This window comes from Panthera tigris, chromosome B1, assembly GCF_018350195.1.
Source record: "Panthera tigris isolate Pti1 chromosome B1, P.tigris_Pti1_mat1.1, whole genome shotgun sequence".
NCBI classification, from domain to species: domain Eukaryota; kingdom Metazoa; phylum Chordata; class Mammalia; order Carnivora; family Felidae; genus Panthera; species Panthera tigris.
Window position 1 is genome coordinate 1,845,580 of NC_056663.1, and position 13,803 is coordinate 1,859,382.

At 55.8% G+C, this 13,803-nt stretch overlaps 1 protein-coding gene across 11 annotated transcripts in view; it reads left to right on the forward strand.

Annotated features, from left to right (window-relative positions):
- The window catches only part of ARHGEF10 (Rho guanine nucleotide exchange factor 10), a 104,445-nt gene extending 91,294 nt beyond the window's left edge, over window positions 1-13,151 (forward strand). For 7 of the 11 annotated variants that reach the window (XM_042982830.1, XM_042982831.1, XM_042982827.1 and 4 more), the window contains 3 exons: window positions 2,278-2,452; window positions 9,015-9,167; window positions 12,025-13,151. In XM_042982830.1, coding sequence (XP_042838764.1) covers window positions 2,278-2,452; window positions 9,015-9,167; window positions 12,025-12,536 — 840 coding nt within the window. In that variant the 3' untranslated portion in view covers window positions 12,537-13,151. The remainder of the gene's footprint in view (window positions 1-2,277; window positions 2,453-9,014; window positions 9,168-12,024) is intronic. The other 4 variants (XM_042982825.1, XM_042982826.1, XM_042982829.1 and 1 more) reach the window with 2 other exon arrangements.
- Window positions 13,152-13,803: the final 652 nt, after the last annotated feature.

Consider the following 13,803-nt stretch of genomic DNA (forward strand, 5'->3'; position numbering starts at 1 on the left):
TAAAATATTCGTCTAGACTCTCCTTAGGAAGGGTCACGGGTTCAGCCAGGACAGGGGCTTGAAGACATTTTGCCAGCTCTCACTGAGACACATTTCAAGACATTCGTGAAACCCGTTCACGGACACGCTTGGTGGCAGATTCTGTAACGTCAGAAGGTGGACCGTAAGGCTCCAGCCCGTTGTAGGAGCTCCTTCACGTCACAGAGCGTGGGCTGACCGCGGTCAGAGTAACACCGAGTCCGTGCGGGCCTGGGTGGACGGTGTTAGACTGCGCGAGACCCCCGAGGGCGACATAGGACAGCAGGCCTTCGGGAAGTCACCAGGTGCCACACCTGGACGCGCTGGGTCCCAGACGGGCTCGAGGTCGATGCACTTTCCGTTGGACCACAACTAGCTTTTCTGTGGCTTGTCCTTGATGTGCCAGTCCAGGGTCCTGCAAGACCCCACCTCCTGCAGCTGGCAGAAAGTCAGCCAGCGGTGGCTCTGGCCGCGCCAGGCAGCTGGCAGGAAAGAGCGGAATCGTGGCTTTGATGCCAGGGACACACAGGGCAGGACAGAAACGCTGGATTATTTCTGCCCGAGAGCCCTATGCCGCCGGCTGTCCCAGCTAAGCAGAATTCCTGGAAGGAGACGACGTAGAGCCTGTGAGGAGGGACGCCTGTCACGTGCGAGAAAGGTCGGGGGAGCCTGAGAGCCTGGTGGGAAGAGAGGGCGGCACAGGTGGGGTCGGAAGGGACCTCACGTTCATTACGGACGAGCTTAGGGCTATTCCTCGGTCCCTGTGAGCATCGCAGACGGCCGCCAGGGCGGGAGGTGTCCCACGACAGCAGCCACGTCTGGCCGGGGCAGGGACACCACCACGCTGGGTGGATGGTGAGCCACCGAGGGGCTTTAATGTGAGCAGATGTGAGGAAGTCGTGCTCTCCGAAGGCCGGTTTGCCTCAGTGGAAGGGGGTGCTGCTGGAGATCACGCACGTGGGTGGGGGGGCCCACAGGACCTGCAGGCCTGCAGGACGAGCTGGTTCTGGGAGGACAGGCCACCGGCCGCGAAGTGCAGGAGACACGTCAGCGGGCAGTCGCGGACAGCGTGCGCCAGCAGCACTGGAGACGTGCCCGCGGCATCTTGGGAGCACATCAAAGCCGCATGTGACGTGACTCGGGACAGAAAGGAGGACAAACCGCAGTGAATGGATAAAGTAACTTGCCGGAAAGCAGTGGAAAAAAGGGGGTGTGGAGCAGTGGCAGGCCTTCGGAACATTCTGGAAATGCTAGTTCTGGGCCCCACCCTCAGCCTGCTGAATTAGAAACCGGGATTGAGGGCCAGCAACCTGTGCTTCCTCGTCTTTCCTGGAGTGTCCGCGGCAAGGACAGAACGTGGCTTTGCTCCTTGATTCCCGAGCTTGTGTAACGTGCACGACCCTCCCCCCGGATGTGCCTTCCTCCCCCAGGGAGTAGTGACCGCCATGTCATAGGCCCAAGAGGAGCAGCCGGGGAAGGCGGGCAGTTCAGCGGGCTCTACACAGCACCCCCTGTGCTTAGACTTTTGGGACCAGCCCTTGGGTCAGAGAAGTAAGCCCGCCTGTTTCCCGTGTGGCTCAGCCTCCAGTGTTTCCAGCTGGAGGACTGTGTGGGGAGGACCGTGTGGGGTTTGGTCTGCCCTGAGGACCCCGTGTCTTCACACGGAGTCTCCAGGCTCACACCCCTCCTCCAGACCTAGCAGACAACACGCCAGCTGCCCAGTGCTGGCCCATCCGCGCTGTGACCAAGTCACAAAATCTGCCCCCGTGGGTCCCCATAGAGCAGGGTTGTCAGGATGGAGATGTGGACGGGGCAGAGCTCGGCCAGAAGCCCGGGAGGAAGGACCTGGTCACACAGAGAAGTAGCAGGTGGCCTTTGTGGGCGACTGCAAAGGGCGACTGCAGGGGCGACTGCAAACCCAGACACCGTGGGCAGCCCAGGAGCGCTGGGAGCAGTGGGGTCAGACAGGCCGTCTCGGGGCCGCCCAAGGCCGGGGTGTGGACCTCCATTCCTGCTCGGGATTTGGGGGAGGGCTGCTGACTCCCCACCAAAGTCGGGGGCACTGGCTGGCCTCCTTTGGCCATCGTGTCTCCCTGTTCCCGGGCCTTCCGTCCCTCTGTCCCTCCCGTCTTCCTGCTCTCGCCGCCCCCCCACCCCCCACCCCGCCCCGGCCGGGGACTGCCGGGCTCTGCCTCCGCGGTGGGCGGGGCTCCAGGCACACCCGCTGCCCCGTCCACCGCTTCTCCTTGATCTCTCCAGAATCAGCTGGACGCCCACCAGGAGGAAGGCATGGTGGTCTCTCACATGGTCGTCGCTGGCGTGGGGATCTGGATCGCCTTCACCTCTGGCTCCACGCTTCGCCTCTTCCACACGGAGACGCTCAAGCATCTGCAGGACATCAACATAGCCACGCCTGTGCACCATATGCTGCCAGGTAACTGCACCCGGGGGCAGGGGGGGGTGTCCCCCGAGGGAGGACACGGCGGGGGACGTGGCGCGCAGGCGCGACCCTTCTGGGCGAGGGCGCTGTGCGTACCGCGAGTCTGTGTGCTGGCGTGGAACCGTATTCAAGCACCACTTTCGTAGGTCAGGAGCCGTTGATCATAGCCCGTGTGCGCCAGTTAAGCCTGCTAAGACTCCACCCTGGGAGCAAGCTGAAGAACAGAGAGGAGGAAAAGACCTGCTGGGGCGGGGACAGCTCCCAAGGGAAGCCAGAGACGCAGCTTCTCGGCTGGGAGGCCGCCAGACACAGAGCAGGAAGGATGCCGCTAGCGGGGGTGGGGGGGGTGGGACGGGGGACAAAACCAGCAAAGGTGTAGGAGTGCGGCTGTGGGGCAGCAAGTAGCTTGTGTGTGTGTGTGTGTGTGTGTGTCTGGGTGGCAAGTGTGTATACATGTGTGGCTCGCGTGTGCGTGTGCATGTAGCTCATGCGGGTAGATTCACGTGGTTGGTATGTGTGTGCACGTAGCTGGCACGTGTGAACGCGTACCTAGTTGCGTACATACATAGGTGTCTGCGTAAACACATATGCAAGTGTGTACATAAGCGTGTAGCCAGTAAGTGCAAACAGGCACCTAGCACATGCGAGGACCATGTTGCCGGTGTGTGGCCAGTGTGTATAAGTTTCTAGCCAATATGTATACGTTTGTATTTCGTGTAGCTGGTACGGACACCCATGGAGCTAGAGTGTATTCCCATATCTGGTACATATAGGCGTGTAGTTAATGTGTGTGTGTGTCACGTATAAACGAACGTGCAGCTAGTGTGTGTGAGCGCGTACCTGGTGCCTGCATGCGTGTAGGTCATACGCGGAACGCATCGCTGGTATGTGCGGGCTTGTAGCTGGGGCACGTCCGCGTGTGACAGACATGCGTAAGCAGGTGGCTGCTGTGCAAGGGCGGTGGGGTAGAGGGAAGGAGGAGGCCGGGAAGGTTGTGTGGTCATGAGTGTGGAAGGGGCTCCCCGGCAGCGGGCTGCGAGGACGGGAGGGTGGCGGGCCGTCCTGTGGTCCCGAGGGACGCACCCCGGCAAGCGGCAGTGAGCAGAGTCACCTGCGGTGGGACCGACTGGGGAGAGGAAGGGCCAGAAAGCCTGAGATTTGGGGCCTGGGTTTTCGGGAAGAACGTGAAGTCATCAGCGACACTGGGTCCCACAGAGCCGGCTTGGAGGAAGCTAGCATGTGTGGTGCTGAGCGAAGGAGCCCCGTGGGAAATTGGAAGGAGGGGCTGGCATGCGGACGACGAGTCGGGAAAGGGGCCTGTGTGGGACTTTGCCCTCCCGGCGAGCGATGAGGGACAGGGGGACAGGGCAGAGTCAGGGACCACCGTCAGGAGGTGAGAGGATTGTGCAGACTCAGAGGGGGCGTCAGGAGCGCAGAGAGCCCTGCAGTGCGTATCCAAGCGGCCAGGAGAGGAGCACCGGGCGGGGGACGGCCACGCACACGGCCCGAGTGCCGGTGTGCGTGCGTGTGCACACGTTGTATGCACCTGGGGCTGTTGTGTGCATGGGTGCTCGCAGGCGATGAGAGTGTGTGTGTACCTGGAGTGCTGCTGTGTGTACGTGAGCATGCTTGCACGCGTGAGTGTGGGTATGGGTGAGTGTGGGTGTGGTGTGTGCACCACACCTGTGCGTGTGTGTGTGTGTGTGTGTGTGTGTACATGTGAAGGAGGAGCTGTGCTGCTGGTGTTTGAGAGCAGGGGGAACCAGGATAGTAAAGGCACTGAATTTAGGATTCACTTTGGAAAAGTTCATCACGAAAGGCTGAGCAGGTTAGAGAACCCCGATCAAGTTGCCTCTTAATCGGGATTACGTGTCGGATGACATTTAAATTCTGCAAGTACGTGAGTGTGGAAAAAAGCTCTTAGAAGTTGTCTGGGTCCCCTGCTCATGTCGGTAGCGAAACAAGTTCGCAGAATCTTACAGACTCAGGGCAGATTTGGTGGTGGGTTGGCGGTGGGTTGGTGGCAGATGGGTCAGTGACAGTGTTGAAGATGTCTGTAGCTTGAGCGGAAGGTACTGGAGGAACGGTCACCGTTGACGCATTGAGAAATGAATAGTCTGGGTTCAGGTTCCAGAAAGGCTGGCCTCTGACCAGGGGAAGCACACTGCAGTTGGAAGGCGGGCCAGCTGGGGGCAGAGAGGACAGTGGGAAGCAGGGACGGTGACAAGACACGTTTGGGGCTCGGCGAGCGAGGGACAGCTGCTCCCTGGTTGTGTTTCGTGTCTGTACTGGGGTGACTGGCACGTAAAACCGCACCGGCCGTGTGGCTCGTTGTTTGCACACCTGTGCACGTCGTGAAGGGCTCGCCGCAACCAAGCTAACGCATTCTCCACTTCATGGTTTCCACATGTGCACGCGTGTGTGGTGGTCGGGAGATTTAATCCATAGGACGAGCTGTGTACACGTCGTTTCTTAAGTACCACAGGGCGCTTTTGTTTCGCGAGGAGCACCGATTGACACAACTTACGAGCTTGCATATAAGAAAACGCTGGTTTATGGGCACTTCCCTGGGGACCTGGTGTGTTCTCTTTTGCACGCCAGCTGGTGGAGCAGGTGTGTGCAGTCTGGATCCGTCCTATCAGATGGTGTGTCGGGCAGGCTCTCGTCGTGCCCGTGGGCGGCCGGCCCGTCCGGGGGACTGCCCTCTGAGCCCCCAGAGTCCTGACCCCGCGGCCCTGCGGGCCTCACTGGCCAAGCAGCCCCAGGGGAGCCCCGGACCCGCTGCCATCTTGCCCTTGTTGCTCAAGGTCGAGGCGGTTCCAGACCCCCCACAGGCTAGCCCACAAGTGCCACGGGCTGGGCCCCTTCTCGTAGGGCTGAGCTCTGTCCCTGTCCTCACTTGGCCTCACGTCCACGCTGCGTTTACAGACCCACACATGGGGATGTTTCCTTCATTTCTCACGAGCGTTTTCGTGACTGGTTTCACCCTCCAGTCAATGACTCTCTTGCCTCCCTCTGCGTGGCTCTCCTGTGCTGTCACAGACCCACCTGGACTCTGGTGGGACTGAGAGGCTGTGCGGTGAGACGCTTCCCCGAGCCCACCCTCCGCAGGCCGGACGCCGGTGTCCAATGGGGCTCGGCTCTGTCCTTGTGGTCACAGCACACGTCCCCTCGGTCGTGGGTCTTCATTCCCGTGTCGCCGTCAGGCTGTGGAGAACCAGCAAGCCTCCAGGCCAGATAGGGGCGGGAGCCTTCGGGTGACGCGTGTTCTCCCAAATTTCACCAACGTCCGGGGGCATCTTATGCCTGACCTGCGTCTCAGACTCTCCGTGAAGGTTGTGTAGCGGCCTTGGAGGGGGGTGGGTGGTTAGAGCAAAGTCCGCTATGCTCGGAATGTTGTTGTCTTTGTCTCGTCTCCTCAGTGGCTGTGGGGTACAGTCCTCAGAAAGATGTGATCCAGAATTGGTCTGACGTTTAAAAATTTTTTTGAGTTTATTTATTTTGAGAGAGAGAGAGAGAGAGAGAGAGAGAGAGTAAGCAGGTGCACACTAGAGCAGGGGAGGGGTGGAGAGAGAGCGAACCCCAGGCAGGCTCCAGGCTATCAGCACAGAGCCTGATGCAAAGGCTCAAATTCACGACCCTGAGACATGACCGGAGTCCACATCAACCGACTGAGCCACCCAGGTGCCCCCAAATTGGTCTGATTCTCGTTGCATTTTGTGATGTAGAGAATGAGAAGGCCCAAGCCCCAAGTCTTCCCTTGAACTTTTATTACCGGTGGTCTTACCCTCAGGCCGGTGCTTCCTGGAGACAAGCGTTAGTTGGCTGCGGCTTCGGGGGACTCTGTGTTCACGCTATAGGCACGGAGGTGCGCCGATCGGAGGCCGCTGGGCTGTGTCGTTCTCTGGACACTGGTGCCTGTGACTGCCGGCGGCTTTCCCGCACTCCTGCACGTCCAGAGCTGGCACGTACCCGGAGCCTCTGTCCGAGAGTCGTGTTCATGGGTTGCCCACATGGGTTTCGTTGTGTACACGTGGCAGGAATATGTGAAGTTACCCTTTTGTGCTCTTACCGGACGATGAAATTCCAGTAGGTTCTGGAGGTGAAGACTGCCCAAGCCAGAAAGAACAAAAATCGAACACAGAACTGATACACTGGTAATTCACACCTTTTTTGGGAGTTAACAGAACTTCACGGAACCCGAATAATTCTTGGAGGCCCCAGCGTGCTTTTCCTGGAGGAGGACGTGGCTGTGCTAGGTGGGCCGTGTCTGCTGCCTCTGGGTAGAGCTCTGTTCTGAAAACCATCACACCCAGGCTCCGTGACGTACAGCACATCGGCCCTCACGCGGTCGAACACGGGATAACGCAGCCTCTGGATGAGCACACACACCTTGGAGAGCAGATTGCTGGTGTAGAATTTACAGCGAAAGCGTGTAACAGGGCCTTGTTCCTTGGGGCTCCCACTCAGTTACTTACCCCACGATGCAAGCGGCACGTTTTGCTGCTTTGTCTAGAATATTCCAGGGAGACTGTTTTGACGGAGAAGTTCTGAGAGGTCATGTGAAGTCAGCCTTTCTGTGTCCCCACGGAGCGAACGCGTTGCCTACCAGGAGAGACGTGGCCGCGTACGATGGCCAAATTAGGATTAAAAAAAAAGTAAAATCAGTATAATTTAAAAAGAAATACTCAATGACCACATCCTAGGGGAAGTCAGCAAATTAAACCAGACTGAAGATGATTTGTGAATTAGGAAGCAAAACTGAGGATGGGGTTTGGTATCCTGGTTCCTGCTGCCATCCTGGATTAAGTGGTCCTGGGTTAGCCAGCAGCTAATCCCGGGTTAACCAGCAGCTAATCCCGGGTTAGCCAGCAGCTAATCCCGGGTTAGCCATCGGCTGGGCCCTGTCCGCTGCCTGTGGGGTGTTCTGGGTGCCCGTGCAGAGAGAGGGACCCTGCTGAAGCGTTGCATCCCACTCTTAGAGGCTCTGTGCTGCCCCCGCTCCCTGCCTCTGTTAGAGTATCTACCGCGAGCATGTGGACACCCCCCAGCTTGTCGCCCGTTGATGGCGGTTGTGAACGGTGCTGAGGATCTTATCCCTCAGCTGCGTCCGCTGGCCCCATCGCATCTGACGGTGTCTGTGCACCTGTGCTCTGTGGTGTGTACAGAATTCACACAGCACCCACCCATCTCCAGAATGACGTCCCTCAGTCAGACGTTCGGAAGTCCTGGGAACGTAAACCATTATGAGCTTGTAAAACAGGATGTAAGCCTGTGTTGAGAAACAAAACCAAAAGTTTTGTTCGTTGTAGATGTTGTTTTTAAGCTTATTTACTTATTTTCAGAGAGAGTGGAAGAGAGAGTGTGCACCAGTGGGGAGGGGCAGAAAGGGAGACAGAGAATCCCAAGCAGGCTCCGTGCTGTCGGCGCACAGCCCGACGCGGGGCTTGAACTCACAAACCACCAGATCATGACCTGAGTGGAACCAAGGATCAGATGCTTACCCGACTGAGCCCCCCAGGCGCCCCTTCTTGTTTGTTTTTGCCATTGCAAAAAAATTCGTAAAAATAGTCGTGTTAATGTAGCTTTGGCCTTGGTACCAGGCCACTTGTTGCCATGTTTCTTACGGGAGGTGAACTTGAGGTCGAAGCAGAGATGTTGGAAGGAACCTTGTCTGTGCAGGATGGGGTCATGTCAGCTTAGGTGCCACCGTGGCCTCACACACAAGGAAAGCCGTCTGGTCCACGCGCCGACTTTCGAGCTGGCAGAGAGAGGCTGGGGGTCGCCGTGTGTCTCGCTCAGAGTGGTGCCACCCGCGGAGTGGTGGTGATCACGCAGACACCCCCGGCACCCTTCAGGACAGAGGCCCACAGGAGACCAGCCAGGCGGCCCCGTGCACTTCTGGGCCACAGGGCCGTGGCTGTAACCCAAACTGATCCGAGGGCCATGCCGTGAAGGCCTTCCTGGTGCCACCGTTCCATATGACATTTCCCAAACCATGTCCCACGTCCTTCCCCGTCCCGACAGAAGCCTGGGGTGTGGCCTGCTGTCGTTGATGAGTCGTGCTGACGAGCACTTGTAGGGGAGTCGTGCTGGACGCATGACGTAGAACACAGAACACAGATCACGTGTTAGCTCCGTGTCACCTGCTGTCCCTGATGAGCTGTGCCGCGGGGCACTTGTAGGGGAGTTGTGCTGGGTGCATGACGTAGAACATAGAACACAGAATGCGTGTTAGCTCCGTGTCACCTGCTGTCACTGATGAGCTGTGCCAATGAGCTTGTAGGGGAGTCGTGCTGGGCGCATGACGTAGAACACAGAACACAGATCACGTGTTAGTTCTGTGTCACCTGTGAGGCGAGGCCGCTCCTTCAAGGGGGCAGGGGTGGGGAGGGCCGAAACGATGCTCGGCTTGTGGCCTTCCTCTTCCTAGATGGGCAGGGACTGAGTGCATTGTGTAGCTGGAGAGCCACTTGCCGGTGGGGAGGGGGTTGGCTGGGCGGGGAGCGCTCCGGGGGGTGGGGGTGAGCACCTGCCCCGCCCCCACCTGCTGCAGACACCGGACTCCGTCCCCCGCCCTCTGCAGGGCACCAGCGCCTGTCAGTGACCAGCCTGCTCGTCTGCCATGGCCTGCTCATGGTCGGCACCAGCCTGGGCTTCGTGGTGGCCCTGCCCGTGCCTCGTCTGCAGGGGATCCCCAAAGTGACCGGTGAGTGGACCCCTCCGCACGCACCATCCCATCCCGTCAGCTCGCTGAGCCCGTCTGCCTCCTTGCGCTTTTGCAGCCGGGGGGAGGGTCTGCTTAGACCGTGTAGATTATCTGGGGTTCTGTTTTCCCTTCTTTTCTGGCATACTCTGGACTGTCTGCTAATTGGGATCAATTCCTGCTTTTGTTTTTCTGCTGCTTCTGTTAGTGGCCCAGGGAGAATCTTCCCCCCAAACACGTTTTCATGTTACCTTTACTGCCACCTGTTAGTTTTTGTCGTTTTTGTGTGGTTTTGCTCAGTGGGAGTGGATGCTTTTTATATTTTATGTGGCCAAGAAGGAAGCCCGGCCTCTGGACAACATGAGGTGTGCTTTTTTGCACAACGTTGCCAGGAGTTCAACTGGGTACAGGGTTTTCGGGAAGCAATTTGGCATTTTATTTTATTTTATTTTATTTTATTTATTTTTTTTAATTTTTTTTTTTTAAGTTTATTTATTTTTGAGACAGAGAGAGACAGAGCATGAACGGGGGAGGGTCAGAGAGAGTGGGAGACACAGAATCAGAAGCAGGCTCCAGGCTCTGAGCCATCAGCCCAGAGCCCGACACGGGGCTCGAACTCACGGACCGCGAGATCGTGACCTGAGCCGAAGTCGGACGCTTAACCGACTGAGCCACCCAGGCGCCCCGCAATTTGGCATTTTAGATCACAAGCCTGAAAAGGCTTGTGTGTCTGGATTCAGGATTTTTCAGTTGAGAAATCTGACTTGGTAAGCAGCCGAGTCCGTGAACAAAAACAAGATGCAAAAAAGATATTCGATACAGCGTTCAATTTTTAGTAGCCCAGAATAGGAAACAACTTAAAATTAGGGGGAAAGAGATACTTGAGAAAATGGTTGCACTGCCATTTTGGTATATGATGTAGCCAGTAGAAATGGTGTTTGTGGAGAGCTTTAAATGGTACACACAAAACGTCAATTCCATAAGTAAAACCAAGATCTCAAATTTTACGTTGATGATGTAACATCAGTGATGTGGGAAAAACTCTCAGAAGAGAAAGATTTGTAGGAAACTTACCAAAATGTCAATAAAGATTCTGTTTCTACAGTTTTTTCCTACTGACAACTTTAGAGTATTTCATGTGACCTCAGACAAAAAGCTTTTTTTCTCCACGGACTTTAACAGACTTATCTTTCCCTAAGTTCAGGAGCCACCTGTTAGCGCTAAGGATTCCAATTTTGTTGATTTTTTTTTAAGTTTATTTATTTATTTGAAAGAGAGCACGAGCAGGGAGGGGCAGAGGGAGAGAGAGAGAATCCCAAGCAGGCTCTGTGCCGTCAGGGCAGAGCCTGATGTGGGGCTTGAACTCCCGAAACTATGAGATCGTGACCTGAGCCGAAATCAAGAGTCAGACATTTAATTGACTGAGCGACCCAGGTCATTCATTTCTTAATCTCAGTTTTTATTCTGAGCTCTGTATTGCACGTACACGAAATTGCACGTAACCAACACGTACAGGTTGGACCGTGCTGATGAAGCGGTCACCCTGCACCTGCCCCTGGCACAGGGGCCCCTCCCTCACAACATACCTGACTATTCTCCTGAGTCGTACACCCTCGTTCTGTTGATTTTTCTGTATAGTTTTGCCAATTTGTACCTGAAAAAAACAAACTTGTGATTTTGCTGTTTTTTTTCCATTTTCTATAATTGCCTCATAACATATGATGTGTCTGTCCCTCTGTAACTTTTAGATCACACCTCCCCAGCTGGGGTCGAGCCTTCCTGCCCCCTCTAGGTTCCCTCCAGCACCTACTGGTTGGCCACTGCCACTCACACCGGCTAAAGAATCCTGTGATTTAATCTGCTTTGGCCAAGGAGGGGTGAAGGTGAGGGCTAGGGCCTCGTGTCAGCCTTAAAGCGTCTGGTGGCAAAGGGACACATGCTTCCCATCCTGGTCCCCTCACCTGTGAACCACTTAAAAAGTGCTGACACCCTGTTCCTACCTGACAACGTAGGGTCAGGACGTTCGGGGGGAAATAAACTTTGTTTCGAAAAAGACCTATAGGTAGTTTCTGACACGTGCTCTTGGATTAGGTGATGTTTTAAAATTAAATTCACGTCACTTTTAAATCAAAAAGTCCTCAATGTAATTAAAACCACAGAAGTAACTCCTAGAACTTTTTTGTAACAGAAAATGGCAGGAAGCTACTGGCCGTTTACTTAGGCATCTTGTTCTTAAAATTGACACATTTCTGGCATTTAAATTTTTGTGTTTTTTTTTAAATATTTTTTTAATGTTTATTACTGAAAGACGCAGAGTGTGAGTGGGGGAGGGGCACACAGGAGGAGACACAGAATCCGAAGGAGGTTCCAGGCTCTGGGCTGTCAGCACAGAGCCCAACACAGGGCTCAAATCCACAAACTACAAGATCGTGACCTGAGCCAAAGTCGGATGGTTAACCGACTGAGCCACCCAGGCACCCCTGGCATTTAAATTTTCAGTCAAGACTTAGAAAAATTAAACATGTTTCTGTAGAGCAAGTGAGAAAGCATTTATACAGAGAACAGGAAAACAGCTGTTTCACTGCTGTGAAAAGTCCCCTGTGGGTGTCGGGGTGGAGCTGCTGTGGACGAGAACCAGGGTTGTATCCTAGCCCGTCATTCTGGAAGATTTCGTGGACTTAACTAAAAATCCACGAGATTGCGAGAAGCTGTTCTCGTGTTAACTGGTCAGTCGGTGTCCCAGTCGTGTGTGGGATTCTGTGGTTTAGACGGGGGCAGATGCGTGTTGACCCCCTCTGGGCTGTCGCACATGGTGATTGCTGAAGATTGCTGAATGACCCCTCCCCCCACCATCCCCCAGGAAGAGGCATGGTCTCCTACCACGCACACAACGGGCCCGTCAAGTTCCTGGTTATGGCCACCGCCGCCCTCAAAACAGACAAGGACAAGCCCTTGGGCAGCCCACCACCCGGCGGGGACCCCCAGGACGGAGACCAGAAGGATGTGTTGCCGGGCGAGGGGCCGGGCCCCGGCCTGAGTCAGAGCAGCCCAGACGCCGTCTGGCTGGGGGGCTCGCTGGGCTCCGTGACCCACAGAAGCGATTTCTCCTCGTCGTCCGGGTCCCTGACCCCGTCGCAGGGCTCGGGCTCCCTGGAGCCCAGAGCGGAGGAGAGCGTCGTCTATGACCTCCTGCGGCTCCCCAGCATGTTGCCGAGCAGAGGGCGGCGGGTCAGGAGGGCGAAAGCCAGCTCGGTGCTGGTGGTGTGCGGGGGCCAGGGCCACCGGCGGGTGAGCAGGAAGGCCCGGCCGCAGCGCCCCGAGGAGCTGGCCGCCTCCATCATGGTCTGGCAGATCCCCCTGCTGAACGCGTGAGTCCGCGGCCCATCTGGGTGGCCGTGTCCTTGCGGCCAAGCCGGGCGACCCGAGGGCTGTAGCCGTGTCTACACTGGTTGAGGGTAAATCACGTCTTGGGGGAAGAAATGTGCAATACCGTCGCGGTGGTGTTTTCCGGAGCGGAAGCCAGCACAGACGCCCGTGAGGGGACAGAGGACCAGGCCGGGTTGCAGCCGTGTTGGCGTCCGGGGGCGACCGTGTGCTTCGCGAGCGCGGCAGACCACGCGGAAACACAGACGCTCCGCACCCACTCGCGGGCCCTGCTGCTTAGAGAGTTCGCGGACTCAGAACTTACGGGGAAATACAGCTTATTCCGTCGTAGAGAAACTTATTAACAATTCCTAGAGTAACCTTACTCGATTCAGAGTCTCTCCTTTTATTTATATTGTATATCTTTAAATTCCAGCACAGAGTCCGTAACGCTGAAGAGAGCCAGCTAACGTCCCCCCCCGTCCAGGTGGCGGTATTTGCTTTCTGAAGTGAAGTGGGTTTTCCAAAGCGGCATAATGTGCGTGTTGTGTATTTTAACAAAGTAGTATTTTTGTACTGCCTTTTTTTTCTATTAAAAATTAACAGTTAATGTTTTAGTCAATATATCGTCTGTAACGTTTCACAAATAACGTTCGGCTTTGAACCAAAATGCTCAATACATTATCAACATTTAGACTCGAGTGTCCACACCAGAAGATCCTTCCCTCCTCCTCGCAGAGTATCAACACCCACATTAGAAATGCACGTTTCCCTCTCGTAGGAGATGCACACTGAGCGTGTCTTCAGCTCTTTCAGGGTGTTTCCCGCGCCTGCTGACCTGGACCTCGGTGCCTGCTTCGAATATGCCTTCTGAGGTTACTCATGGTGCTAGAGAGTGTGGGTGTGTCCCTGCTGGGGTGGGACACGGGCCGGGGACACTGCCTCAGTGTGCCTCCTGCAAGCACGCAGGCTTGCATTCTGCGGTCACAAAGCCCCCACGCGGTTGAGGCGTGCGGGCGAGCAGTGGGCCCCATCCCGTGCAGCGTGGGTTTACGTCTCCGTGTCATACTCACTGAGCGGTTTGAGAACATTAATGCGGGCATCACCGGAGATAAACTTCTCAGCACTTTACAGATGACTAAAAAATGCTAATTTTATGACTTAGCCAAATATTTCCCAAGGTGCACATATACCCCCACGCGAAAGTAATCTCTCCCCAAGCTTTCTTAAACTGTTAGCTGCTACCTGAAGTCATAAATAAAGTCTTTTTATTTAA